Below are 22864 nucleotides of genomic sequence, written 5' to 3' on the forward strand. Positions count from 1 at the left end.
CTCTGGAACTCAAGTGACCCCAGACTTATCTTCGTGAACCGTCTCACACTTGACCCCCCGACAAAAACAACCCCCCCCCCCCCCCCCCGCCCCTCCAGGGTGAAGGACGAGTCAGCGTGAGGTGTGTGAACCAGCTTTAATGTCAACACTACAGAAGAGGCTCGCGCGACTGTTCAAATGCCCGTTACCGACTCTGTCCACAGGGGGGCGTGGCGTCACTCCTCGGGGGGCGTGGCCATCTTGACCAGGCTGTCCTTGTTGAAGCGGAAGAGCCTCCAGCCCTCCTCCTGCGACAGGTCCTCGGCGCCGCGACGCTTGTAGAACTGCAGCGAAGGCTCGTTGTTCTCCGCCACCACGAACATCATTCCGGTGCAGCGCGTCTTCATAGCCAGCTGGATGACAGCAGGGGGAGCCAGAGTCAACATGCCGCCGCACAGGCTTCAAGCAAGAGCGCTTTGTCAGGACTCACGTCGCTCAGATGCCGCAGGATCCCGGAGCCGATGCCCAGACCTGTCGAGGACAACCGCGGCGGCGTCAGCGGCGGCAACTCGGGCGGCGGAGTCGCCACTCACCTCGGTACTCGGCCATCACGAAGAAGTCCTCCAGGTACAGCTGCTTGCCCACCCAAGGGTCGTACGTGAAGTAGTACATGGCGAAGCCCACGACGGGATCTGGAGCACAAACGCAGCGTGACCTTCAGCACGGCAGCAGCGGTCCTCACAGCCTGCCCGGGGCGCAGGCGCTGGTGGAGCGAGGCGCTTCCCGTCGCCCCCCCCCCTTGCGGGTACCAACACCGCGGCCGCACACATCCTCAAACCTAACTGGATATTCTGGCGTGTGCACTTTCACATCATCTTTGAGGTCACATGACGGGTCATGGGTTACCGTCGGCGCTGGTGTCTCCCCGGACCTCCGCGATGACGCAGTGGTAGAAGGGTGTGTCGCCGAACCCGTCCTCCAGGAGCTCTGCAACAGAGGACAAGGTCAGGGCAGGTTCTGGTTCTGGTTCTGGTCCGGTCCCGGGCCTCACCTTTCTCCGTCAGCGTCACCTGCTCCTCCATCTGCTCGTACTTGGCAAGTTCCTGCAACCACAAGGAGGCGCTGGAGTTCACACACACCGATCTGGCTGTAAACAACCGTTTTTCAGAACCCGGGACTACACACAGTGACGTCACCCCCCTCAGACCCGGAACCCCAGGTGTCCCGGGTCTGACCGTGGTCTGCAGTCCGCGCGACACCAAGTGCGTTTGTTCTACCCTGGAGGTTCTCAGACGATCTTCGACGACTCCAGCTCGACCCACAAACCGGAAGTACCTCGAGACGCTGCGACTAGTTGTTTATGTCAAGACGTTACGCAACCAGTAATCAGGTCACGTTCGATGGCCACCGTCTGTGACGTCACCGGCCAGCCCGGGTTCAGCCTACCTTCACCAGTCGTAATATATGCGACACGTCCTTTGGTTCCGCTTTGCGCAACTGATAGTCCATTTTCTTCTTTTACTCTTCTTTCCTTTGGTGAGAAGACCTCTGTACGTGAAGTGAAAGATGAGATGCTTCTTCATTCGCTTCAGAGTGGCTTTCCCGCCTCAGTCAGCCTCGGGTCCGGACCTGTTCGAACACACACGCACATCCAGTAAAGTTCAGCCGGGCCGCGTCTCCGCCGCTCGTCTGTCGCCTCTTTGTTGACATCCGTTTATATAGCGCAGTGGCGCCGCCTCCCTGCGGTCTCCGGGTGCTGACCAATCAGAGGCGAGCGGCGGCGGCGCGGTGTCCAATTACAGCCGCCAGTGAGCTCACGTGACGTGGATGTTTTTCTTCCGGCTGTTGTCGAGAAGTGGCGCACCTGGCGGTCCTGGGGCCGACACGGCTCAGGTTTCAGGCGCGAGCCAGGTGCCGTGCGCGCTCCCGCGGCGGGCGTCGTCGTCTTGCGTCCCCGGAGCCCAAACGGCAGAGGTTCTCTACCGTCCCGGGCGGTCGTAAGAGGCGTGCATGAACGCTTTGTTCCACTTTCGGTTCTGCGCCGGCACAAACCTGCGCGTTTATTTCCATGTTTACGGTAGAGACGCTGAGGCGTAGGAAAGCTTGATTTGTGTTGGTTTTGAGTCCGGTTCGACTGAAGCTGTTGGAAGCAAACTCATTTCAATGAGTCATACATGTTCACCTGGTGACAGGTCCCTTCTCACTGGCGACCGTGTGCTGCTCAGTCAGATGGAGAGCAGAGGCGTGGATCCTCATCCTGCTGGTGCCGAGCCCTGGCGCCGTTCGGTCTCATGTCTGTGGGCCTCAGTGGTCCGGTCCAGTTCTGGACGCGGCTTGTTCTGACCCGTCCGCCGTCGCCGTGGACCGCCCTGGTGTCTCTGAGCTCATCTGTCAGTCACTCCGAGTGACTGAAAACACACACACACACACACACACACACACACACACAGTCTGCCTCTCATCCGGCCGTGAACTCCTTCAAGTTCCTAGGCTCCACAATCTCACCTGCATCTTGAAGAAGGCCCAGCAGAGGATGGACTTCCTGCGTCAACTGAAGAGACAGGGGCTGTCTCAAGGGCTGTTGTGTCAGTTCCACACAGCCATCATCCAGTCGTTCCTGTCCACTCCCATCACCGTGCGGTTGGCAGCAGCCACACAACAGGACAGGAAGCGGGCCGAGAACATCATCCAGGATCCCCCCCCCGGCAGGTGCTACAGAGCCCCAGACACACAAAGAGTTTCCTCCCCTCAGCCATCACCATCTTGAACGCTTGACTACTCAAAACACCTCAGCCCTTTCCTGCTTTTTGCACTTCCAGTCTGCACAGTGTTTTTATTGCTCATTATTATTGTGAGTGTTTCTCTGTAAATGTACTGTATATTCTTCTGTTTCCTTCTTGAGACACCGTCGGGCCGAAACAACTTCCCTCTATGTTAACACTTACTTGGCAATAAAGCTGATCCTCTGGACCAGACCTTGTGGGGTCCTCGCAAGCAAAGCTACACCAGGTACACACACGCACTGACTTCTGACGGGGCGGCGCTGCCGGCGGCAGCAGCGAGTCACGTCACCGGGCGGGGGGCGTGGTCGCCCATGAACGCGGAAGCTCGTGCTGCCGCTGCTCCGCTGCGGAGGGGAAAGTGAGTTCTCTGCGATCCTCGGAACCAACCCGACTTCAGACGGAGCACCGAACCCCCCACGCCCCTGCACCATGTTCTCCCCGAGGTGAGGGTCTTTCGCGGAGCCCACTTTGACTGTGGCTGGTCGGATGCGTGAGAGGCGAGCTCCGGCTCCAGCCCGAGTGCGGTTCCGAGCCCAGGCTGTGGCTGTGGGTGTGGGTTCGCTGTTGACTCGGCGGGAGGGTGTGGCTCACGGAAGGGTTGGCAGAGATTGACAGAGAATTCCTGCTGACGAGACCTCTGCGTCCTCCCTCGGTCCCGGGTCCGACTGACTGATACCGCCATTGTGGAAACGGAAGGTCGACCCACGTGACCGGCGACAGCACGAAACAAAAGCCCATGTGTGGAAGTGTTGTCACTGCCCTATTTGCTTCTTCATCCCGTTTTGCTTCCAGGGCTCCGTTTTATGACGTCATTTCCTTTCCGCATGCGCACATTGGAATTTCAAGACGTAAATTCCTGTCCACATGCGCACATGGGTGTAGCTGCTTGACACATAAATTAGAATAAAATTAGCAACGTCATTGCGCCACGCCTCACTACACACTCGTATTTCATCAAGAGAAGCAGAATTTGAATTACTAAAGTACTACGCCGACGCATTAACTGTATTTTAACCTTATTTTATATATATCACATTTGACCCGTATTCAACAATTCGGATATTTTAACAAGATTTCAGATAAAATAATTGGATCTTGCTGTGCAATTTGCACGCAGTTTTCTATCTTGCCTACGATGTTTTGTATATAAAATAAGTTTAGTCATTTATAAATAATGTTGGTGTGTTTTCACATTTTGTTAATAAAATGTAATCCTCAGAAAAGTTGTGATTCAATGAAAAAGACGTTTGTCCTGTTGTTTATTTGGTTGCAATAAACCAAATTAACCACTGAGACCTCGTAGGCAAGATAGAAAACGGCGTGCAAATTGCACAGAAAGATCCAATTATTTTATCTGAAATCTGTGACAATCAGTGATGTTTGTAAAATGTCCACTAGGTGTCGATAGAGAAAAATAAATAAACAAGAAGAAGGACTAACAGGCTATAAGATGAACAAATAAACAAGGTGACCATCACAAAAGTTTCCTTTGGACGATTCATCAAACAAAACAAAATCTTGTTAAAATATCCGAATTGTTGAATACAAGTCAAATGTAGTGATATATATAAAATAAGGTTAAAATACAGTTAATACGTCGGCGTAGTACTTTAGTAATTCAAATTCTGCTTCTCTTGATGAAATACCAGCGTGTAGTGAGGCGTGGCGCAATGACGTTGCTAATTTTATTCTAATTTATGTGTCAAGCAGCGACACCCATGTGCGCATGTGGACAGGAAATTACGTCTTGAAATTCCAATGTGCGCATGCGGCCAGGAAATGACGACATAAAACTGAGCCCTGGAAGCAAAACGGGATGAAGAAGCAAATAGGGCAGTGACAAGTGTCTCTCCACCGTTGGTCTCCGGTCACGTGCGTCAGTGACTCGTGTGTCTGCTCCTGTGTGACCCGCAGGTTCCTGCGTCTGAGGTCAGCCGCCTCTCTCAGCTCCAGGTGTGTCAGCGGGAGGGCGCCAGACATGGCTGAAGGTAGGAGCCCCGGGTCACACCCTCACACACAAGCAGGATCAGAGTGGCCAAATGTGGGGCGGTGATGGCGTCACCTCCGGTCACCTTCACCTGTGGATGTTTGTCTCCTGCAGGAAACCCGCTGTTACACGTGTCCAACGGTGTGTACACGACCGGTCCTCACCTCACCTCACCTTGTCTTGTAGCGTCTCTCTTGTAGCATCACCCCCTCACACACACCCTGGTCCTCACTGAGGCTGCTCCTGCTCTCCTCTAGGTGGCAGCATGTTCTCTGGACTCAGCTGCTGATGCTTGTGACGTCATCCTCATGTTTCTTCCTCTCAGTCTTGCTCTTCATTGTGAAGGTTCTTTTCTTCTCCAGTGTCATGGTTGAACGTTTGCTCTGCCTCCTGATCTCCTCCAGCTCACTCGCTCACACCGTCTCACCGGCCACGTTTCGCTTTACGCTGATGTGCGACCTCCTGCTGATGGTTCCGTCACACCACAGGGGGGCGCTGTGGGCCCAGTACAGACTCTCAGGGCCCTGTCACACTACCGGTTCTGTCTCAGGTAGCGCTCTGCGCACAATAGCTGGTTTGTGACCCACGATGAAGCAGGTCTCAAGGCCGTTGTCGTCAGCCGTGCGACAACCTGTTTACCACCATGGCCTTGACCTCCTTATTTCTCTGTCACACATTATGAGTCGTGGTCACCTCAGAACTGAACGGATGATGGAGCTGAGCCACGGCTGGAACAGAATGTGGCGTCTCACAGCCAAAACTAGTCCACGCTGCTCTCACCACACCTCGAGCACAGTGAGAGAGATGACTGAGGATGGAGAAGGTTTCAGTCCAGATCCAGACGTCAGAGATGATCCATGAATGGTCTGGTGGTCTTCAGTCACTCTTTCCTCCTCACTGTCCTCCTCATGCAGTGACAGCTGCAGATCACAGCAGTGAGAACAGTGACTGTAGAGCGCAGCGTGATCCACTGAAGCAACTCTGTCTGTCAGTAACATCAGGTGTTGATCAGCCTAATAAAGGAGAAAACACCTGAGCTATCAAACCCCAGCACACACCTCCAGTCCCGGAGCACTGTGCTCCTGTTCCCCAGCACCAGTCTCCTGCAGCTGAAGCTGCTCACCTCAGTGTTGTGGGAGTCGGAGAAGTTGGTTCTGAAGCATGTCGTGCGCCCAGACAGCCATCAGACCCTTGACTGCCCGGCACCTATCATGTTGGTGTGGAGTCACGCTGGACACCTTGTTTCCAGCGTCTAACGCCCAGTCGCCTGAGGCCAGAAGCTCACCCCCCGCGGAGAGTTCCCCGAGTCAGAGCGCAGGTCTCCAGCGGGGATCAGGTCTGCAGCCAAATCCCGAGTGGCTTGTGTTCACGTCTCGGACCTCAGAGCCAAAAGAGCTTTGTCTTGAGACAGAACCCGTCGTGTGAAAGCGCCCTGAGACCAACATGTCAGTGAGGGAGTCACATGACCCAAGACAGGGCAGCCATAGTCAGTCCCACAGGGAGTACCTGAGAACCCTGGTTGGGTGAGACGGTGTGAAACCTGTGGGGACCTCTCGCCCCAAACACGCGCTCTGACCGCTCCACCTGTGTGTTCCAGTGAGAAACCGACTCCGAGAAATCGTGGGAGCTTCCACCAACTGGAGGTACGAGGATCCTGGGGCCGGTGAGGGGCTCTGCAACTGGACCCTGACCTGCCATGTCTTCTCCACAGCGACCACCAGCAGGCACTAGCCGAGCGCGTCTCCCTGTCCACCATGCTGGCCCAGTCCCAGAGCGTGTTGCCAGCCAAGCGCATGAGGGACAGCTTCCTGGAGGTGCACCTGCCTCTGGGCTCGGAGCCGCAGCTGCGGGAGAAGTACCTGACCTTCCACAACACCGTCCGGTAAGTGCCGCGCCGATGCCGCCGGTCACCAGACCACCGCTGACCCACCGCCTGACTCCTTCCATGCAGGTTCGGCAGGATCCTGGAGGACCTGGACAGCTTGGCGGGTGAGACTGGTCCTCACGGGGTCAAAGGTCACCTGGGAATGCGCGACTGACCTTCCTCTCCCGTCCTCAGTCCTCATCTCCTACTCGCACACCTTCAACCCGGCTCTGAAACGGTCTCCTCTGTCCATCGTCACCGCCCTGGTGGACAAGATCGGTGAGAGCTGCCGCACGCACGCACGCGCTGGCTGGCTGGCTTCCTGCTGCTGATCATGTGACCACGTGTCTCCTGTCAGACATGAGGCAGCAGGTCATCTATCCTGACTGTGACATCAAGTTCACTGGCCATGTGACCTGGGTGGGGAAGACCTCCATTGAAGCCAAGATGCACATGTCCCAGGTACACACACACACACACACACGCGCATGCCCCGAGCCTTGAGGGGACCCCTCATTGCCAAAACCCTTCCCCCAGCCTCTGACCTGAAGCAGGACGTTTCAAGCCTCACATTCAGTTGTTAGAACCAGCGGAAGTGTTTTTCCCAGATGTGGTCCCCACAAGTATAGCTAAACCAGGGACACACACACACACACACACTGATGAGTGTCTGGTGCCCTCAGTACCGCGATGGCTCCTACTCTCCGGTTCTGGACGCCACATTCGTCATGGTGGCCCGAGACCCTGAGAACAAGAGGTAGGTGTGGCCACCACTCACTGAAGACTGAGCGCATGCTGACCCCTTGACCTCTGCTGACCCCTGCAGAGCCGCTTTCGTCAACCCGCTGCAGCCTGAAGGTCCAGAGGAGCAGAAGCTGCTGCAGGAGGGTCAAGGTCTGGCTCCAGCGCTCTCTCTCTCCCTGTATCTCTCTGACCCTGGTCTTCCTCTTCTGTTCCAGAGAACAAATCTCGCCGTGTGGAGCTCAGCACAGCGTCGCTGCTCAAGGTCGCCCCGACTGACCAGGAGAGGAAGATCGTCCACAGCCTGTTCCTCAACACGCTGGACCCCAAGTATGACCTCTGACCCCTGCCGGAGTGCCCTCACATGACCGCCGTCCGTGTCTCCAGGACCGTCAGCTTCCGCAGCAGGATTTTACCCCCCAACTCTGTGTGGATGGAGGACGCCAAGCTCAAGGGTCTGGAGATCTGCCACCCTCAGGTGAGGACCTGCGGCCACGCAGGCTGCCGTGGTCCTGACGCTGACCAGTCCACCGCATGGCTTTCAGGAGAGGAACATCTTCAACAGGATCTTTGGAGGGTTCCTCATGAGGAAGGCCTACGAGCTGGGCTGGGCCAACGCCTGCGCCTTCGGGTCAGTCGGGGGGGTGTGTGTGAGAGCGTGTGTGTGCGCGTGAGAGCGTGTGTGTGTGCGAGCGTGTGTGTGCGCGTGAGAGCGTGTGTGTGTGCGCGCGTGCTCACAAACGTGTGTGTGTGCGTGCGTGCGTGCGTGTGTAGCGGCTGTCGTCCCAGCCTGGTGGCAGTGGACGACATCTTGTTCCAGAAGCCCGTGGAGATCGGCTCTCTGCTGCTGCTCTCCTCGCAGGTCAGAGGTCACACACACCTGCAGGCTGTGTCCTACTGTCTCCACGTCCCTCACGGCTGCCTGTGCTTGTGTGTGTGTGTGTGCAGGTGTGTTACACTCAAGGCAAACACATCCAGGTCCGAGTTCACAGCGAGGTGTTCGACCCTCTGACCCACCAACACAACACCACCAACGTCTTCCACTTCACCTTCATGTCCGACCGCGACGTCCCCAACATCGTGCCACAAACCTACGGAGGTGTGTATGTGTACATGCATTCATAGTCTTGTGTGGACCAGTCTTGACAAGACGCTGATCTTATGAGGACATTTTGGCCGGTCCACATAGAGTTTTGAGGGCGAACACCTCTGAAGAACTGGGTTCCACTTTGGTCCTGGTTGAGGTGAGCCCTGTGTTTAGGAGCGGCTGGGGAAAGGGACATGGCCAGGAGAGGTCCTCACAAGGACAGAGGTGTGTGTGTTTCCTGATGGTCTTGTATGTTTGTGTGATGCAGAGTCCATGTTGTACCTGGATGGAAAACGACACTTCAACCAGACAGTGGAGCACTGACCTCAGTTGAGCTTGGTGACCTCTGACCCCCCCACCCCCCCCGCGCACGTCCTGCTCTCCACATGAACTTGTTTTTTAGTCTCCGTCCCCTGAGGGCCACTCCTGTCTGTTACACGTCCAGCGCCTGCCTGGTCACATGAGCGTGGTGGCTGCCAGCGACTCCTGCTGACGTGATGTCATGCCTCTGGTGCGGTTTTTTCACTCTGATGTTCTGACAGAAATGTGTGTGAATAGAGATGGAACGGGGCCAGAGGCCGGTCACTGGCCCACAGGATGTGCACGAAGGACCCGTCGCGCGTTTGAAGCGTTCTGCACAAACGCTGTGAACCTGAACCTCACTGGTGACTGTCGCTCCTCACCGATGCAATAAAACACGTCCTGGCGCCTCCTATTGAGTGGAACTGTTTCAAACAGGGATGTGTGGAGCGATCCGGAAAGATCCATAACGCCGATACTTTTGATACTTAAGTCACTTGAGGTCATGTATATCCTGAACAGGAACGCGACAAAAAGTAACTCCACTATTGCCATCCTGTGTGGACACGCGATTGGTGGGAACGACTTTCCTTCCAACACGCCGCAGCAATGAGAGCGATCAGGTCTGGACTGTGACTGGCGCGGAGTGGCCGACTGTGGGCCGGAGCCGTGTGTGGAGCTGCTTCAGCGCCACAAACAGCCAAGAAGCTGTGTGTCAACCTTGCCTTGTGGCGACACAACAAACCTGGTGAAACACTGAAGGCGCAACCAGGCAGTTCAGCACTGCGCACGTGGCTGAGGAGGAGGGTTCAGCGCCCGCCTCAGGTGCGGCTGCCACGACGAGGTAGACGCCACTCCACGCTGCAGGCAGGCGACATGCAGGTCAAGCGAGAGATCATGCAAATAATCCAAAAGCAATAGTCTGTGTATCGCTGAAATAACCTCACTGTAGCCTGCATTAGTTCATGTAAGGATTCCTCAGTCGTTCGCCATTTAAAGTCGAGCTTTTAAATCATACACTGCAGTGACAAAAGAGCCTTGATGACAAATGTACTAGAGAAGATAAAACATAACATTGAGCTCCCAAATTTGATATTATTTTCAATCAAATGTAAACTGTTCAATGAACTGTTAAATGATTATGTCACTTGAATGAATAATTTCTATTAATTTAACAGTGCAATTATTGTGGCATTATATATTTTTTCATTTTTTTTACGAGTAATTTCAGTTTTGAGTTGCCAGTCTAATAATCATCGATCAGCTGCCAGCGATGTGCTCATTGAAGTCGGTCGGTCACACCGAGCGAGCTGGCCAGCCCTGACGGAGACCTGGGAAACACCTCTGCGCCAGCAGACAGAGGCCTTTCAGAGGCAGACGGAACATGTGACCTGAGAGGTGGCACCTGTTGTCATTACTGTCGAATAGCGCTCAGGACCGGAAGTCAGTGGAACCGAACATGAATCGTTTCGAATCGTGTGTCGCGCCCGCGTCACGTGTCAGCGGGGTCGGAACTAACGTCGCTGCGCCGTGTTTCCGGCGGAGTCGCGCGCTCGTCGCACAATCATCGGATCAGCTGCGATTGAACGCCTCTAATCCTCGCACTCGCCCACGAGCATGAAAAGCATGTGGACGCTGATTTCGAAGGCACTTTGTCGGATCACCGGCCGAGCCGCGGTGAGTGTGTCGGCGGCCGAGCGCCGTGTTAGCTCACTGGCTAACTGCTAACGCGGGGAACCGTTCACCGTGTTGACATGAGCGCGTTCCTGCAGAGAAACGACGCAGCGCTTTCACGGTTGCTCCTTGATCACCGGGCTGCATGTTGTGTCGACCTGTGTTGGTGAGGCGCTGCAGGACAGAGCACCTGATGAATGTTGGCCACTGAAACATTCACACGCCATGCCTTGAGACTGGAACAAGTGACTGTGACTCTCTCTGCTCCCGCCTCAGACTCCGACTGACGCAAGCGACGTTGGCTTTATCCCCAGAGGAGTTCAGTGGAGAGCTTTGGCTAGTGTGTGAGAAGAGAGTGCTGTGTCCTGATGCTGCTTCTGTGTTCTCTTGTCCCCCCTCCTCCTCCTCCTCCCTGACCCCCACCCCGCTCCTCAACCCACCCCAGGGAGCCCAAACACTGTCGGAGGTAAGCTGCTCCCCAGTTTGTTGTCCGACCCGGCTGCTTCTCTCTGGCCACCTGTGTGACGTCATGAGGTGGAGTCATGTCAGAAACACACACACACACACCAGCCTTCGTCGACCGGTGCAACCACATAGTTTCCAACTTGGTCACGCTGCTGCTTGTGTGCTGCGTGTTGACGGTGGTCGGCAGAGAACCATGAAGACACGAGTCACGACCTGAACTGTCTGGGAACACACACACACACACACACACACACACACGAGTCTCACACGAGTGGAAATCACCCCAGAGGTAGTGCAGATGTTTCGTGACCGTGAGGTGAAAGTCACACTCCTTGGTGCTCCGCTAGTGAAGCTGAGGAAGGAGAACCGGTCCCAGCCCAGGCCACTGAGGGTGGGAGGAGGTGGGCTGGTGAGGAGGCAGGCTGCGCTCAAGGCAGCGTCACCAGCCAAAGAAACGGGTCCCTGGGGACCTCGTCTGGCGCCGGTCCTGGGCCGGCGCTGCAGCCGTCGACCGTTGGCTGCGGCGCCGCCCCCTCTGGACCCAGAATATCACGGGGCGGTCCATGGGTCACCCTGGCAGTTGCAGGTGTGAGCATCAACTCAGCACCTGGTGCTCATGTATGACGCTGCACACACACGCACGCACGCACGCACGCTTGAGGTGGTCACATGGTCTGACCGCTGGGCTCCTCTGCTCCTCAGCTGCTGACTGACCTGTCAGAGTATGTGGCGCTCAGCTCCCCGCTGCAGCTCCCTTCACCTGAGACACAGCACCAGCCACCAGATGAGGGCGCTAGAGGAGCCGGCGCTCCGTTAGGTAGTGGGGCCGAGCCACTCGTCCGACCAGTAAGAACCAGCCCCGCCCGCTCACTAACATGTGCCCTGACCTTCTGGTGCTGGAACTAAACCTCCGTCTGTCTGGACCAGCGCTTGGTCTCTGGCTCTGTGACCTTCAGCGACGCATGACCTTTGCAGACCTGGGTCTGGCAGGTGTTCTCTGCTCACCGCTCTGCTTGTGTGTCCAGGCCCCCAGGGTCGTGGTCTCTCGCTCCTTCGCCGACGTCACGCCGCAGGCGACCTTTGACATCAAGGTCAGGTTTGTGTGGTGCCGGCAGTGTGTGCCGGTGACCTTCATGTCTGACAGCCTCTGGCTTGTACTGAAGCAGAGATGTGACCTGCACCTGCTGGAGGACGGCCCTCCAGTGACGGCCCAGCTCACCCGGGAGCAGGGCCTGCAGTACTACAGGACCATGCAGACCATCAGGAGGATGGAGCTGAAGGCCGACCAGCTGTACAAGCAGAAGATCATCCGAGGGTTCTGTCACCTGTACGACGGTCAGGTGCGCACACACACACACACGCATACTTCTGTCTGTCTGTCCGTCCTTGAGGGGACCTCTCCTGGCCGTCACCCTCTCCCCAGCCTCGGAACCAAACCACATGGCTCACCATAGGGCTGGGCGCTAACTGAGGGTGACACTCCTGCATCTCACCATAAGGTGGATAAACCCGCGGCTGCACACGTGAACCTGAGGAGAGGGTGACTCTGCTGCTCCGCAGCGTGTGACAGCTGTGGAGAGTGTGGTGGACTGTGGTTCACCATGGTAGTTTGAACCTTTGATCATGACACTGGTGGACTCTGACTCTCTGGATCCCTGTTTCTTTGATGAGATGGAGTGGTCCTCACAGGTTCTCTGAGGCGCTCCTCTGCCTTGGTAATGTGTCTTCAGCAGCATCTAGGAACTGTGTCCAGACTGCTCCATAGTTCAACTGTTCAGAGACATGAGGCACAGCAGACAGACAGACAGACAGACGGCTCCATTGAAGCCCTCAATAAAGCTGGCAGAGCAGCCTGTCAGACACCAGCGGCTTCTACCAGAGACCTGAAACATTGAGTTGCTCATCTCTGCACTGCAGACTTCACTCTTCTACAGAGACGTCAACAGACCATGGTGTTGGAGACTAACTCCACTCCTGAGTTCCATCATCAAACAGTGTCCAGAGAGACTGTAGTGTCCAACACATGGAGGAGGAGGAACATAGATTCATCCTGATCGTGAAATGACAACACTTATTGCGGTAACTCTTTTGGTCCCATCCCAACTAACCTGAACCAGACTGGGACCATCCAAAACACGTCCCCACAAAGCCATACGGTCCTCACAAGGATGGTGTCTTTATGAAGAATTGGTCCCCACACACCCCCTGGGCTGCTCCACAGGAAGCGTGCGCCGCAGGCATCGAAGCGGCCATCCGCCCGTCGGACCACCTGATCACGGCGTACCGCGCCCATGGCTACACCTACACGCGCGGCGTGCCGGTCAGAGAGATCCTGGCTGAGCTCACGGGTGAGTGTGGGGTTGGAGGTCGCACTCATGCTGGTGTATCAACACCACCCTGTCGTGTAGGTCGGCGAGGGGGTGTGGCCAAAGGCAAAGGCGGCTCCATGCACATGTACGCGCCACATTTCTACGGAGGGAACGGCATCGTGGGAGCTCAGGTGGGTCCCTCTGGCCCGGCCCGAAGGTGTTGGTGTGACGTGTCTGGCCGCCGCAGGTTCCTCTGGGCGCCGGCGTGGCGCTGGCGTGTCAGTATCAGGGGAACGATCAGCTGTGTGTGACGCTGTACGGAGACGGCGCCGCCAACCAAGTGAGGGCGTCCTCATCCCCGCCCCCCCGCCCGCCCGCCCTCCCCCGCCCGTCGCTCTGACCGCACCGCTCTGCTCCTCCACCAGGGGCAGCTCTTCGAGGCCTTCAACATGGCGGCTCTCTGGAAGCTTCCGTGCATCTTCGTGTGCGAGAACAACAAGTACGGGATGGGCACGTCGGTGGAGCGCGCCGCCGCCAGCACCGACTACTACAAGAGGGGGGACTTCATCCCCGGCCTGCGGGTGAGTCCAGGCCCTCTGTGGCGCCAACCACTGGGCGGTCCAGGTCCCCGGCCGCAGGTGTGGACTGTACGCCGTGGCCCGGAACCCTGACCCAGAATATCACGGCAGTTACAGGTGTGAACGTCCGTTGAGGACCGGACGCTCATGTATGATGCTGCGCACACACACTCACTCCTGTCCTTGTGGGGACCTAGCCCCGGAAACACGTGGCTCACCGGAACCAAACTGGAATCTTCATCCTCAAAACTCAATGTGGACCAGTCAAAGTGTCCTCATAAGACCAGTGTCTTGTCAAAGATGGGTCCACACACACACACACACACACAGACTGAACGTGTGTCTGCAGGTGGACGGCATGGACGTGCTGTGTGTCCGGGAGGCGGTGAGGTTTGCGGCGGATCACTGCAGGTCCGGGAAGGTGAGCACTCCACTTGGAGACCCTTCTCTGGGATCCGCGACTCTTGAGGCTCTGGTGACCTGTGATGCCTTCAGGGTCCAATGGTGATGGAGCTGCAGACGTACCGCTACCATGGACACAGCATGAGCGACCCGGGAGTCAGGTGCTGCACGCCGCCCTGAGCCCTACGGGTGGCGCTGTGTTTGCTAACTGTGCGGCGGCTCCCTGCAGCTACCGCACTCGGGAGGAGATCCAGGAGGTGCGCAGCAAGAGCGACCCCATCTCCCTGTTGAAGGAGCGGATGCTCGCTCACAACATGGCCACCGCCGACGAGTTCAAGGTCAGTGGCCTCACTCCAGCCTGGAGGTGACGCCCCCATCACCACGCATGCGCCTGTGCCTGCAGGAGATGGACCTGGCCATCAGGGAGGAGGTGGAGGAGGCCACCCAGTTCGCCACGTCTGATCCAGAACCGCCGTTGGACGACCTCTGCCATCACATCTTCTGCGGTGACGCGCCGCTGGCCGTACGCGGGACCCACCGCTGGTCTGAGCTCCAGTCGCTCAGCTAGACGAGGAGCAGACCTTCCAGAACCTTCCTGCACCTTAGTGGACCCCAGAGAGCACCACCTTATTGACCAGATATTTATTTATTTATTTATTTATTTATTTACTTACTTATTTACCTACCTACCTGTGAGAGTGTGTCTATGTCCATTACGCACGTCCCAGATGGAGAGTTCAAGTCTGTAGCTGGCTCCTCAGGTGGTCCAGGGTCTTGTACCTTCTGTTGGCGCCCTGTAGTGACGGCGCCCTCCACTCTGGCGAGTCGCTCTGGATCCGGTAGTTTCCGGCGGTCCTCAACAGACCCACCATTTGAAACCTTGACTTCTGTGCTCGGGGTTTCCACCTCCTGTCCCGTCCAGTGGTGTTCTGCCAGACCGAGCCACAAACCAGGACCCGGGAGGAAGCCCCAGGGCAGACCAGGACAGGCCTCTTTAGCCCAGCTGCTGCCCCCTCGACCTGACCTCATGAGCGTGGCTGGATGGTTTAATTCTTCTGTTGGTAGTTCCACCTGAATATGGTACTCTGGAAGTTTGGACAATAAAGGTCTGGATGTCTCAAGGGTTGAAAGACGGCTGCGTTCTGAGCTCTGGGAAAGGAAGTTCCACCGTGAAGAAGCCAAATGCTTCACAACGTTGCTCCTCCTGAAGCATCGTCACCGGGAGGTTCTCCACTGGTCGGTCCACTGACATCTGTCAGGTGTCTCCGTGAAAACTGCAGTCACAGTCATGTGACCTTCGTCAGAGGGGCGCAGACGAGTGTGACATCATCGGAGGCCAAGACACCTGAAGAGGAACATCCTGGTGGTCTCACAGCAGAGAGCAGTGGCCTCCAGGAGTGCAGGAATTGAACCCGCGACCTGCAGCCATGACGTGTGCGTCCACAGCCGGGTCCAGGTTGAGAAGTGAACCGACGGCTTTGAGGAGTCAGAGCTCACTCGTCGTCAGGCGGGGAACGTCAGACTGCGGTTCCTTCTTCCGCCAGATGTCACTCTGCCACCGTTGACTTGCTTTTGACCGACACACGGCCACAGTAGAGTCTGAGAACGATGCGCAAGTGTTGTATGAAACCTCGCGTCGGCTGCTGACGTCACGTCAAAGGTGGAGCCAGCAAAACATCCGCGGTGACTGAACTTCTCTCCAAACTCGACTCCGATGAAGACGGACTTCCGCTACCAAGTCGGCACTTCGAACGTTTCTCACTTTGAAGAATCGCACGGTACGTTTCTTACGTAAGCGCGACGTCGCCGCTGTGGCGCGCAGGTAAACCGACACCGGTCGCCATATTGGGAAACACCGGAAGTGAGCTCGTGTTTGTGTGCGTGCGTGCGCGCGCGCGGGGAGGAAAAGGGCGTGCTCGTGCGCTCCGAGTCTCGGAGGAAGGGGCGGGCTCGGCGCCGCGGCAGACCCGGACTCGAACCGTGTTCGCTCGGCTGCACTCGCTCCGACGCTCGCGCAGGAAGAGGCGACCGAGGCGGATTACAAGCGTGTCGACGGCCGGCGGAGCAGCGTGGAGCAGCCGGCCAGGAAGCGAGTCCAAGTCCGGACGGAAGCCGCAGAAGATGCCGCTGGCTCAGTTGGCGGATCCCTGGCAGAAGGTGCCGGTGGACGGGACCACGGCGGAGGTGAGCCGCTTCTGGCGTGACGCGCTCCAACTGTTGGGCAGATTCTTCTCGGGGGAGTGACGTCACGGGCGAGCCGCTCCAACTCGCGTGTCAACTACTGAGATTTCTAGTGACGTCAGGAAGTTTGTTTGTGTGGCGACCGGCGCGCGCGCGCGGGACTTTAGCGATAGCATGAAGTGCTGCCGCAGAAATCATGAAGTAGATAAACGTTTCCGCTCCAGTGACGTCACGGACTCGCTCTGCAGAAGACTGGTGACGTCACAGTGTGTCCTATCCGCTCAGAGCAGAACACACTCGTCTGCCTCTCCTCTCCTCGTGAGGACCTCTCCCCCTGAACACTTGGCTCACCTGGACCAGGACTCTGGAAGGTTTGATCCTCCAGCTGAGGCTGATCTGGGCACCAGTCTGCTGGGCTTTACTCTGGAAACTGTCCCCAACTTTGGGCTCAGGTACCTGCTGGTGGTCCACACGGAGCTGCAGCTGCTCCTCCCAGGAGTGACCAGAACATCTGGAGGCTCTGAGCAGTCGCCACAGGTGAGCAGCGGCTCCCTCCGGGGCGTGGAGCGTTGCTCTCCCTCTGACACGAGCACAGCCGCACACACACACGCACCGGTCAGACCCTGCAGGGCTCAGCAGCCCCAGGAGGGCTGGAGGTCCACATGGTGTCTCCTCACCTGAAACTGTCTGACGTGGTCAAAGTGGGTGGGGTCAGAAGCAGTGTGCGAGTCAAGGCTGGGGTCAAAGTCTGCCGCTGAGCCGAGAGTCCAATGTGCAAACGCGTGGACGGAGAGGTGGAGTGGTGCTTCAGCAGTGGGGAGCTTCTTCTGACTCAGACTGTGTGTTTCACTTCCTGCATGTTTGGAGCGAGGCGAGTCAGAAAAGGCAGCCGGAGGTTTCCAGGATGAATCAGGAGCAGCGTGTGGGCGTGTCCTGCCTGCGTCTCGCTCTGTAGCCACGGTGCTGTCAGAGTGTCACTTCCTGACTCCTTTACAATGGTGACGACATCGACCACACTTCTGCCAAGCAGGAAGTGTGTCTGTGTGTGTGTGCACCTTGTATGGCTGTACATGTGGGGACCATCTGGTCTGACCCCACAATTAGCTTCACAATAACTGGGTCTCAGTCTGGTCCCGAGTCCTGGTCCAGGTGAGCCATGTGTTCAGGGGGAGCGGCTGGGGAAAGGGTGACGGCCAGGAGAGGTCCCCACAAGGAGAGAGAGACAGACGCGTGCGCTTGTGTGTGTGTGTGCCCAGGTACTTCAATAATCATCGACAAAAATGTGAGTCATTCTTCACTGACAAGCTACAACCTGCTTTTCTCTGTGTTTTCTCTCTCTCCCCCCCTTTCCCACTCTTGCTCTCTTTCACCCTTTCCCTCTCTCTCTCTCTCTCTCTCTCACACACACACAGAAGTCCAGATGAATGTGTTGTTATTTCATTTTCACGCTACGGATCCACTTCCTGGTTTGTGCTGGTCACATGACCTCCGTGGCTCAGACCACAGCAGTGACATTGCGGCTCACGCTGCAGTGCAAGTTGCCATGACGACATGGGAGTTGAACAGTCAACGTTGAGCATCAGTAAAGCACATGGCTCTTTCGTCTCCGTGTGAGGCGGCTGTTGCACCTGTGACCTCACCTGCCAGCCTGGTCATGTGACCTCCCAGCTGGTGTGTTGTTGCCGTCTGCTCTTGTGTGTTGACACTTGTGTTCCTTGTGTTCCTCAGGACCCCCATCATGACCCGGACGACTCGGTGGGCGAGGATGACCCCACCATAGTCTGCACGGTAAGCTGTGTGTGTGTGCGCGCGCGCGAGCGAGAGGCCGGTGCCGGCAGGCTCTGCTACCCGCGGGCGTTACGCGTCACACATTTCCACTCTGGAGTCACACGTGTGTGTCAGGAGGAGTTGTGCGCTCTCGCCCACTCCTGCAGGACGACCGTCAGTCACCAGGCACTCTGACTCGCTCTCGGACCACAGCGCTGTCGTTGGTCAGACACTCTGAGTGGAGGCTGCGGCTGCACCCGTCCATCTGAGCATCTCAAACACAATCCCCACACGCACCCCGCGCTGTGAGGCCCAGCTGGGTTCAGGGGCCACCGGACTGGAGCGGGAGCTCTCACTCTCAGGAGGGTCTCACTCTGGTTTGGAGAGAATTTTCCAGACATTTGTCAGATGATCACATGATTCCATTTTGGGAGATTGATGCTGCTCTCGTCTCAGGACTCACACACACAGATGACCAAGCAGATGGAACCAGTGTGAAGCACAATTTGAGGGTGAAGACGTCACAATAAGTGGGTCATTATGAACTGGTTTCCTGTGAGGACCAGTCTTTGACTGGAGACTGATCTTGTGAGGACATTTTGGCTGGTCCGTCTTGATCCAATCCCTGTGTCGGCCGCAGGTGCTGCCCCCTGCTGGGCTTCAGTGGACTGGTGCTGCAGTTCCTGGAACACAGTCACTTGAGTGGGACACACACACACACACACACACACACAGATGATAAATGATTCATGGTGCTGCACGCTGAGCTCTGACAAATGCTCCAGTTTATCGCTGCTATCATCCTCAGAACTTCCGTCAGTCTGTGTGTTTTGTCATCCTTCTTGTGAGGACATTTGGGCCTGTGCTCACAAGGTTTGGAGGGTGAAACCTTCAAGATCCCTGGGTCCCAGTCTGGTCCAGAGTCCCGGGTCAGGGGGAGAGGCTGGGGAAAGGGCGATGGCCAGGAGAGGTCCCCAGTAGGCCAGAGAGACAGACGTGTGTGTGTGTGCTGGTGTGACTCACGTGGCGCTCGCTGGCAGATGGTGCTAAATCTTCTCCAGCCATCTGCACTGAGACTCTCTGCCGTCTTTTAGACGCACGCAGACTCACACTCGTCTGTGCTTTAATGTCTGTCTGCGTGTGTGCGTGCCATGTTTGGCCTGACTTGTGAGGACATGTTGGCCTGTCCTCACAGGGTGTAGAGGGTGAGAACTCCAGTCAAACTAGGTCATTATAATGAGGTTATAATGGTGAGACATGACTGTGTGTATGTACCTTGTACAGCTGTACTTGTGAGGACCTTTCAGCCTCATCTTAAGGGAGAAAAACATCCAGATCCCTGGGCCCCAGTCTGATCCAGAGTCCTGGTCCAGGTGAGCCATGTGTTCAGGGGGAGAGACTGAGAAAAGGATGATGGCTGGGAGAGGTCCTCTCAAGGAGGGAGAGAGACAGATGTGTGTGTCTCGAGGAGGTCAACAACAACAACATCATCCCCAATGTGGAGTCGTGGAACAGGCCAGTGTGTGTGTGTGTGTGTGTGATCAGAAGTGAAGGTGAACCTTCAGCGTGAGGTCCGGTTCAGGTCGCCAAGTGTGACCCGGCCTCCTGCACCAGCTTTGGTCTCAGGCCTTTGTTTCTCTTCTCCTCTGTGGTTGACGTGAGGGAATCGATCCTGTGTCGAGGGCAGCAGCCTGGCGCGGGACCGGAAGGCAGGCCCCCAATGGAAACAGCCACGCCCTTGTATTGACCCCTGCAGAGGGAGAACATCGATCGAGTGTGTGTGTGTGTGTGTGTGTGTGTGTGTGTGTGGGGGGGGTGTGAACGAGAGAGAGAGGGAGAGGGAGAGAGAGAGAGAGAGAGAGAGTGTGTGAGAGAGAGAGAGGAGGTGTGTGTGTGTGAGAGAGAGAGAGAGAGAGAGAGAGAGAGGAGGTGTGTGTGTGTGAGAGAGAGAGAGAGGAGGTGTGTGTGTGTGAGAGAGAGAGAGAGGAGGTGTGTGTGTGTGAGAGAGAGAGAGAGAGAGGAGATGTGTGTGTGTGAGAGAGAGAGAGAGGAGGTGTGTGTGTGTGAGAGAGAGAGAGAGAGAGAGAGAGAGGAGGTGTGTGTGTGAGAGAGAGAGAGGAGGTGTGTGTGTGTGAGAGAGAGAGAGAGAGAGAGGAGGTGTGTGTGTGTGAGAGAGAGAGGAGGTGTGTGTGTGTGAGAGAGAGAGAGAGAGGAGGTGTGTGTGTGAGAGAGAGAGAGAGAGAGAGTGTGCGTGCGTGTGTGTGCGCGAGCGCTGCAGACAATGGCAGGAAAGTTGTTGGTCCCAGTTCAGTTTCTGTGCTGAGGCAGAATGTGCTGCCAGAGATGGACTGTTGTTTCAGTGAGGTCACACTGTGATGATGTCACTTCCTCTTACCCTTCTCAGCAAACTGCTGACACTCGTCACCACAGACTGGAGTCTTTGGAGTCTCTCTGGTGTGTGTGAGTTTAGACTGCCTCGTGGGGACCTTTTTTCTGGTCCCCACAGCTCCAAACCTCAGTGGGGGAGTTACGGCCAGGAGAACCCTCTCAATGTCCCCACAGGGATAGCAATAGTGCGTGTGTGTGTGTGTGGCGTCTGGCCGCCTCCCTGGACAGATGTGGACCTTCCTGTGCAGATGTTGTTGCCAGGGAAACAGGACATGGTTTAATCGCTGAACAGCTGGATGGCTGTCCTGTGTGTGTGTGTGTTGCCCCTGCTCTCTCACTCTATCGACCGTCGCTCCGTCAGAGTGCGCGGCGTCCAGGGACCATGAAGACTCTTCTGTTCCACCTGAGGAGCCGAAAACTCCAGGTAGTGTCTCGTTCCTGACTGTTGCTGTTGTTGTGTTCGGGCGCCCCCTGCTGGTCAGGAGGAGTCAGACCTGTGGACCCGCTGTAGCGGCCAGGCTCTGACATCACTGCGTGGGTTTGGCCTGATCTGTCATCTTCAGGGACTTGTGCTGGTCCCCACAAGGTTCGGCCTCTATTTGAGGGCTCCAGTCTGGTTCAGAGTCAAGGTTCAGTTCAGCCGAGTGTTTGAGACGGTGAGGTTCAGGGGGAGAGGCTGGGGGAAGGGTGATGGCCGGGAGAGGTCCTCACTAAGATAGGAAGACAAACACACGTGTGTGTACCAGTGTGTCCTCTCATCTGGGCTTGTTTATCTTGCTTTGTGGGGACATTTGGCGGGTCCCCACAAGGTTAAGCAAGAATTTGAGGTTGAAGACTCGAAAATAACTGGGTTTGAGTTAGATCCAGTCCTGGTTCAGGTGAGCCGTGTGTTCGGGGGGGAGGCTGGGGAAAGGGTGATGTCAATGTATGTCAGTGACGGTCCTCACTAAGACAGGAAGACAGGAGTGTGTGTGAGAGAGGGAGAGCGAGCATGTTTCCATCCGGCCTGTAATTGATTGCATAACTGGCTCAGTCCATGATGCCACGAAGAAGCTTAACACACACACACACACACACACACACACACACACACACACACACACACACACACACACACACACACACAGTTATGACATTGACGTGGGGCTGGAGCTGAAACATTAGACCTGCTGTGATTGGCACCTCTTGTCTCATTTCCTGTCTCACTCACTCTCACACACACGCGCCTGTGTTGGTATTGCTATCCCTGTGGCCACCATCCAGAACACGTGGCTCACCTGACCCAGGACTCTGCACCAGACTGGAACCCAGTTTTGAATTTGAAGTTTTCACCCTCAAATTGAGACTTGACCTTGTGGGGTCCAGCCGGATGTCCCCACAAAGTTGGCTAAACAAGCCCAGAGGCACACACAGAGCCTGGGTGAGCCGGAATCCCCCACCTGTCCTGAACACGAACAAACATCATGTACACAGTGGCCGACGTGTCTTGGGTTCCCTCCACCTGTTGTCAGCGCCGGAACCTTGGTCACCTGCTGCTCCTGCCACTGGAGGTCCAGCAGTGAACCCACGTGGCGCCTCTGGATCTGAGGTGACCTGCTCTCTGAGGGCAGGACGGGACCTTTGCTGCTAAAATGGGGTTGAAGGTAGCAGCTGTGGGGGCGGAGCTCCCCTCACTGTCCCAGCAGACATGGCTGAGTGGACGGCGGAGGTGAAGCCTGCCTGCGAGCGCAGCGCCGCCGCTCTGAGGAGACGCCTCAAGGCTCTGCGGCGGCGCCTCCTGCTGGTGGCCTGGTCCACGTGGGCGTCTGACTGGAGAGCAGGGCACCAGTGGAGCTGTTTGGGCGCAGAACTCTCCGGCGGCTCTGTGAGTAGCTCACGCGTGCGAAGGTGGGGGGTTTGTCATGGCACCTCCTACTGGAGGCCCGTGTGAATGCGGCTCCACTGATGAGAGCAGCGCCCCCTCCCTGGTGTCCTGATGGAGAGGAGCCTGTGGAGGTGGTCATGTGACCCCCGTCTCTGGGATCGCATCAGTCACGTCAGCACACGCAGGTCTGTCTCGCTGTCCTTGTGGGGACCTCCTCTCCTGGCCAGCACCCTTTCCCCAGCCTCTCCCCCTGAACACAGACCTCACCTGCACCAGACTGGGACCCAGTTATTTTTGGGCGTTCACCCTGAAAACTCGATGTGGACCGTCCAAAATGTCCTCATAAGACCAGTGCCTTGTCAAAGATTGGTCCACACCTGAACACACCAACAGGCTCCTCAGCAGCTGCGTGTCCCCTGGCTGTGGAGCGCCCCCTGCTGGTCACAGCTTCAGAAGCGCAGCATCCGTGTGTGTGTGTGAGAGAGTCACGGCTCA

General features: G+C 56.6%; 4 protein-coding genes across 12 annotated transcripts in view; 3 read left to right on the forward strand and 1 right to left on the reverse strand.

Moving 5' to 3' along the window:
• Window positions 1-124: 124 nt before the first annotated feature.
• Window positions 125-3549, reverse strand: LOC128755388 (diamine acetyltransferase 1-like). 4 transcript variants are annotated; one of them, XM_053858775.1, is made up of 7 exons: window positions 2485-2689; window positions 1426-2387; window positions 1031-1082; window positions 886-966; window positions 573-671; window positions 470-510; window positions 125-392 (listed from the first exon to the last, which is right to left on the reverse strand). In XM_053858775.1, the coding sequence occupies exons 2-7, from the start codon at window positions 1486-1488 to the stop codon at window positions 216-218; spliced, it is 513 nt and encodes a 170-aa protein (XP_053714750.1). In that variant the 5' UTR covers window positions 1489-2387; window positions 2485-2689; the 3' UTR covers window positions 125-215. The 4 variants fall into 4 exon arrangements, with proteins under 4 accessions (XP_053714750.1, XP_053714752.1, XP_053714751.1 ...); XM_053858777.1 differs by having other exon boundaries at window positions 1257-3549; XM_053858776.1 differs by having other exon boundaries at window positions 1165-3549.
• On the forward strand, window positions 3069-9156 carry acot9.1 (acyl-CoA thioesterase 9, tandem duplicate 1). 2 transcript variants are annotated; one of them, XM_053858752.1, is made up of 16 exons: window positions 3069-3205; window positions 4677-4750; window positions 4864-4890; window positions 6347-6392; window positions 6461-6631; window positions 6701-6738; window positions 6809-6892; window positions 6972-7075; window positions 7297-7370; window positions 7440-7507; window positions 7573-7684; window positions 7742-7832; window positions 7900-7985; window positions 8129-8216; window positions 8303-8453; window positions 8710-9156. In XM_053858752.1, exons 1-16 carry the CDS (start codon window positions 3192-3194, stop codon window positions 8763-8765), a joined length of 1284 nt encoding a protein of 427 aa, XP_053714727.1. In that variant the 5' UTR covers window positions 3069-3191; the 3' UTR covers window positions 8766-9156. The 2 variants fall into 2 exon arrangements, with proteins under 2 accessions (XP_053714727.1, XP_053714728.1); XM_053858753.1 differs by lacking the exon at window positions 4864-4890.
• Window positions 9157-10254: 1098 nt separating this feature from the next.
• On the forward strand, window positions 10255-15456 carry LOC128755380 (pyruvate dehydrogenase E1 component subunit alpha, mitochondrial-like). Of its 4 annotated transcripts, XM_053858762.1 has the most exons (13): window positions 10255-10418; window positions 10861-10881; window positions 11583-11726; window positions 11906-11971; window positions 12047-12220; window positions 13102-13228; window positions 13289-13380; window positions 13437-13529; window positions 13615-13770; window positions 14117-14188; window positions 14263-14330; window positions 14399-14507; window positions 14573-15456. In XM_053858762.1, the coding sequence occupies exons 1-13, from the start codon at window positions 10359-10361 to the stop codon at window positions 14735-14737; spliced, it is 1347 nt and encodes a 448-aa protein (XP_053714737.1). In that variant the 5' UTR covers window positions 10255-10358; the 3' UTR covers window positions 14738-15456. The 4 variants fall into 4 exon arrangements, with proteins under 4 accessions (XP_053714737.1, XP_053714736.1, XP_053714735.1 ...); XM_053858759.1 differs by lacking the exon at window positions 11583-11726 and having other exon boundaries at window positions 10262-10418; window positions 14573-15432; XM_053858761.1 differs by lacking the exons at window positions 11583-11726; window positions 13437-13529 and having other exon boundaries at window positions 10256-10418; window positions 14573-15454.
• Window positions 15457-16049: 593 nt separating this feature from the next.
• Window positions 16050-22864, forward strand: part of rps6ka3b (ribosomal protein S6 kinase, polypeptide 3b) — a 13907-nt gene continuing 7092 nt past the window's right edge. Inside the window, exons 1-2 of one of the 2 annotated variants that reach the window (XM_053858716.1) lie at window positions 16050-16353; window positions 18079-18138. In XM_053858716.1, the coding sequence (XP_053714691.1) occupies window positions 16291-16353; window positions 18079-18138 (123 nt within the window). In that variant the 5' untranslated portion in view covers window positions 16050-16290. Of the gene's footprint in view, window positions 16354-17371; window positions 17633-18078; window positions 18139-22864 lie in introns of those variants that run through there. The other variant, XM_053858715.1, reaches the window with a different exon arrangement.

The sequence above is a fragment of the Synchiropus splendidus genome, chromosome 3 (assembly GCF_027744825.2).
Source record: "Synchiropus splendidus isolate RoL2022-P1 chromosome 3, RoL_Sspl_1.0, whole genome shotgun sequence".
Classification (NCBI taxonomy): Eukaryota; Metazoa; Chordata; class Actinopteri; order Syngnathiformes; family Callionymidae; genus Synchiropus; species Synchiropus splendidus.

Coding starts and splice junctions, on each gene's coding strand:
- LOC128755380 (XM_053858762.1), top strand. CDS start 10,359: ATGAAAAGCATGTGGACGCTGATTTCGAAGGCACTTTGTCGGATCACC. Junction 14,331..14,398: donor ATGAGCGACCCGGGAGTCAG/GTGCTGCACGCC, acceptor GGCTCCCTGCAG/CTACCGCACTCGGGAGGAGA. Junction 14,508..14,572: donor CCACCGCCGACGAGTTCAAG/GTCAGTGGCCTC, acceptor CTGTGCCTGCAG/GAGATGGACCTGGCCATCAG.
- LOC128755388 (XM_053858775.1), bottom strand. CDS start 1,488: ATGGACTATCAGTTGCGCAAAGCGGAACCAAAGGACGTGTCGCATATA. Junction 967..1,030: donor GGTGACGCTGACGGAGAAAG/GTGAGGCCCGGG, acceptor CCTCTGTTGCAG/AGCTCCTGGAGGACGGGTTC. Junction 672..885: donor GGGAGACACCAGCGCCGACG/GTAACCCATGAC, acceptor TTTGTGCTCCAG/ATCCCGTCGTGGGCTTCGCC.
- acot9.1 (XM_053858752.1), top strand. Junction 4,891..6,346: donor GCTGTTACACGTGTCCAACG/GTGTGTACACGA, acceptor TGTGTGTTCCAG/TGAGAAACCGACTCCGAGAA. Junction 7,371..7,439: donor CGAGACCCTGAGAACAAGAG/GTAGGTGTGGCC, acceptor TGACCCCTGCAG/AGCCGCTTTCGTCAACCCGC.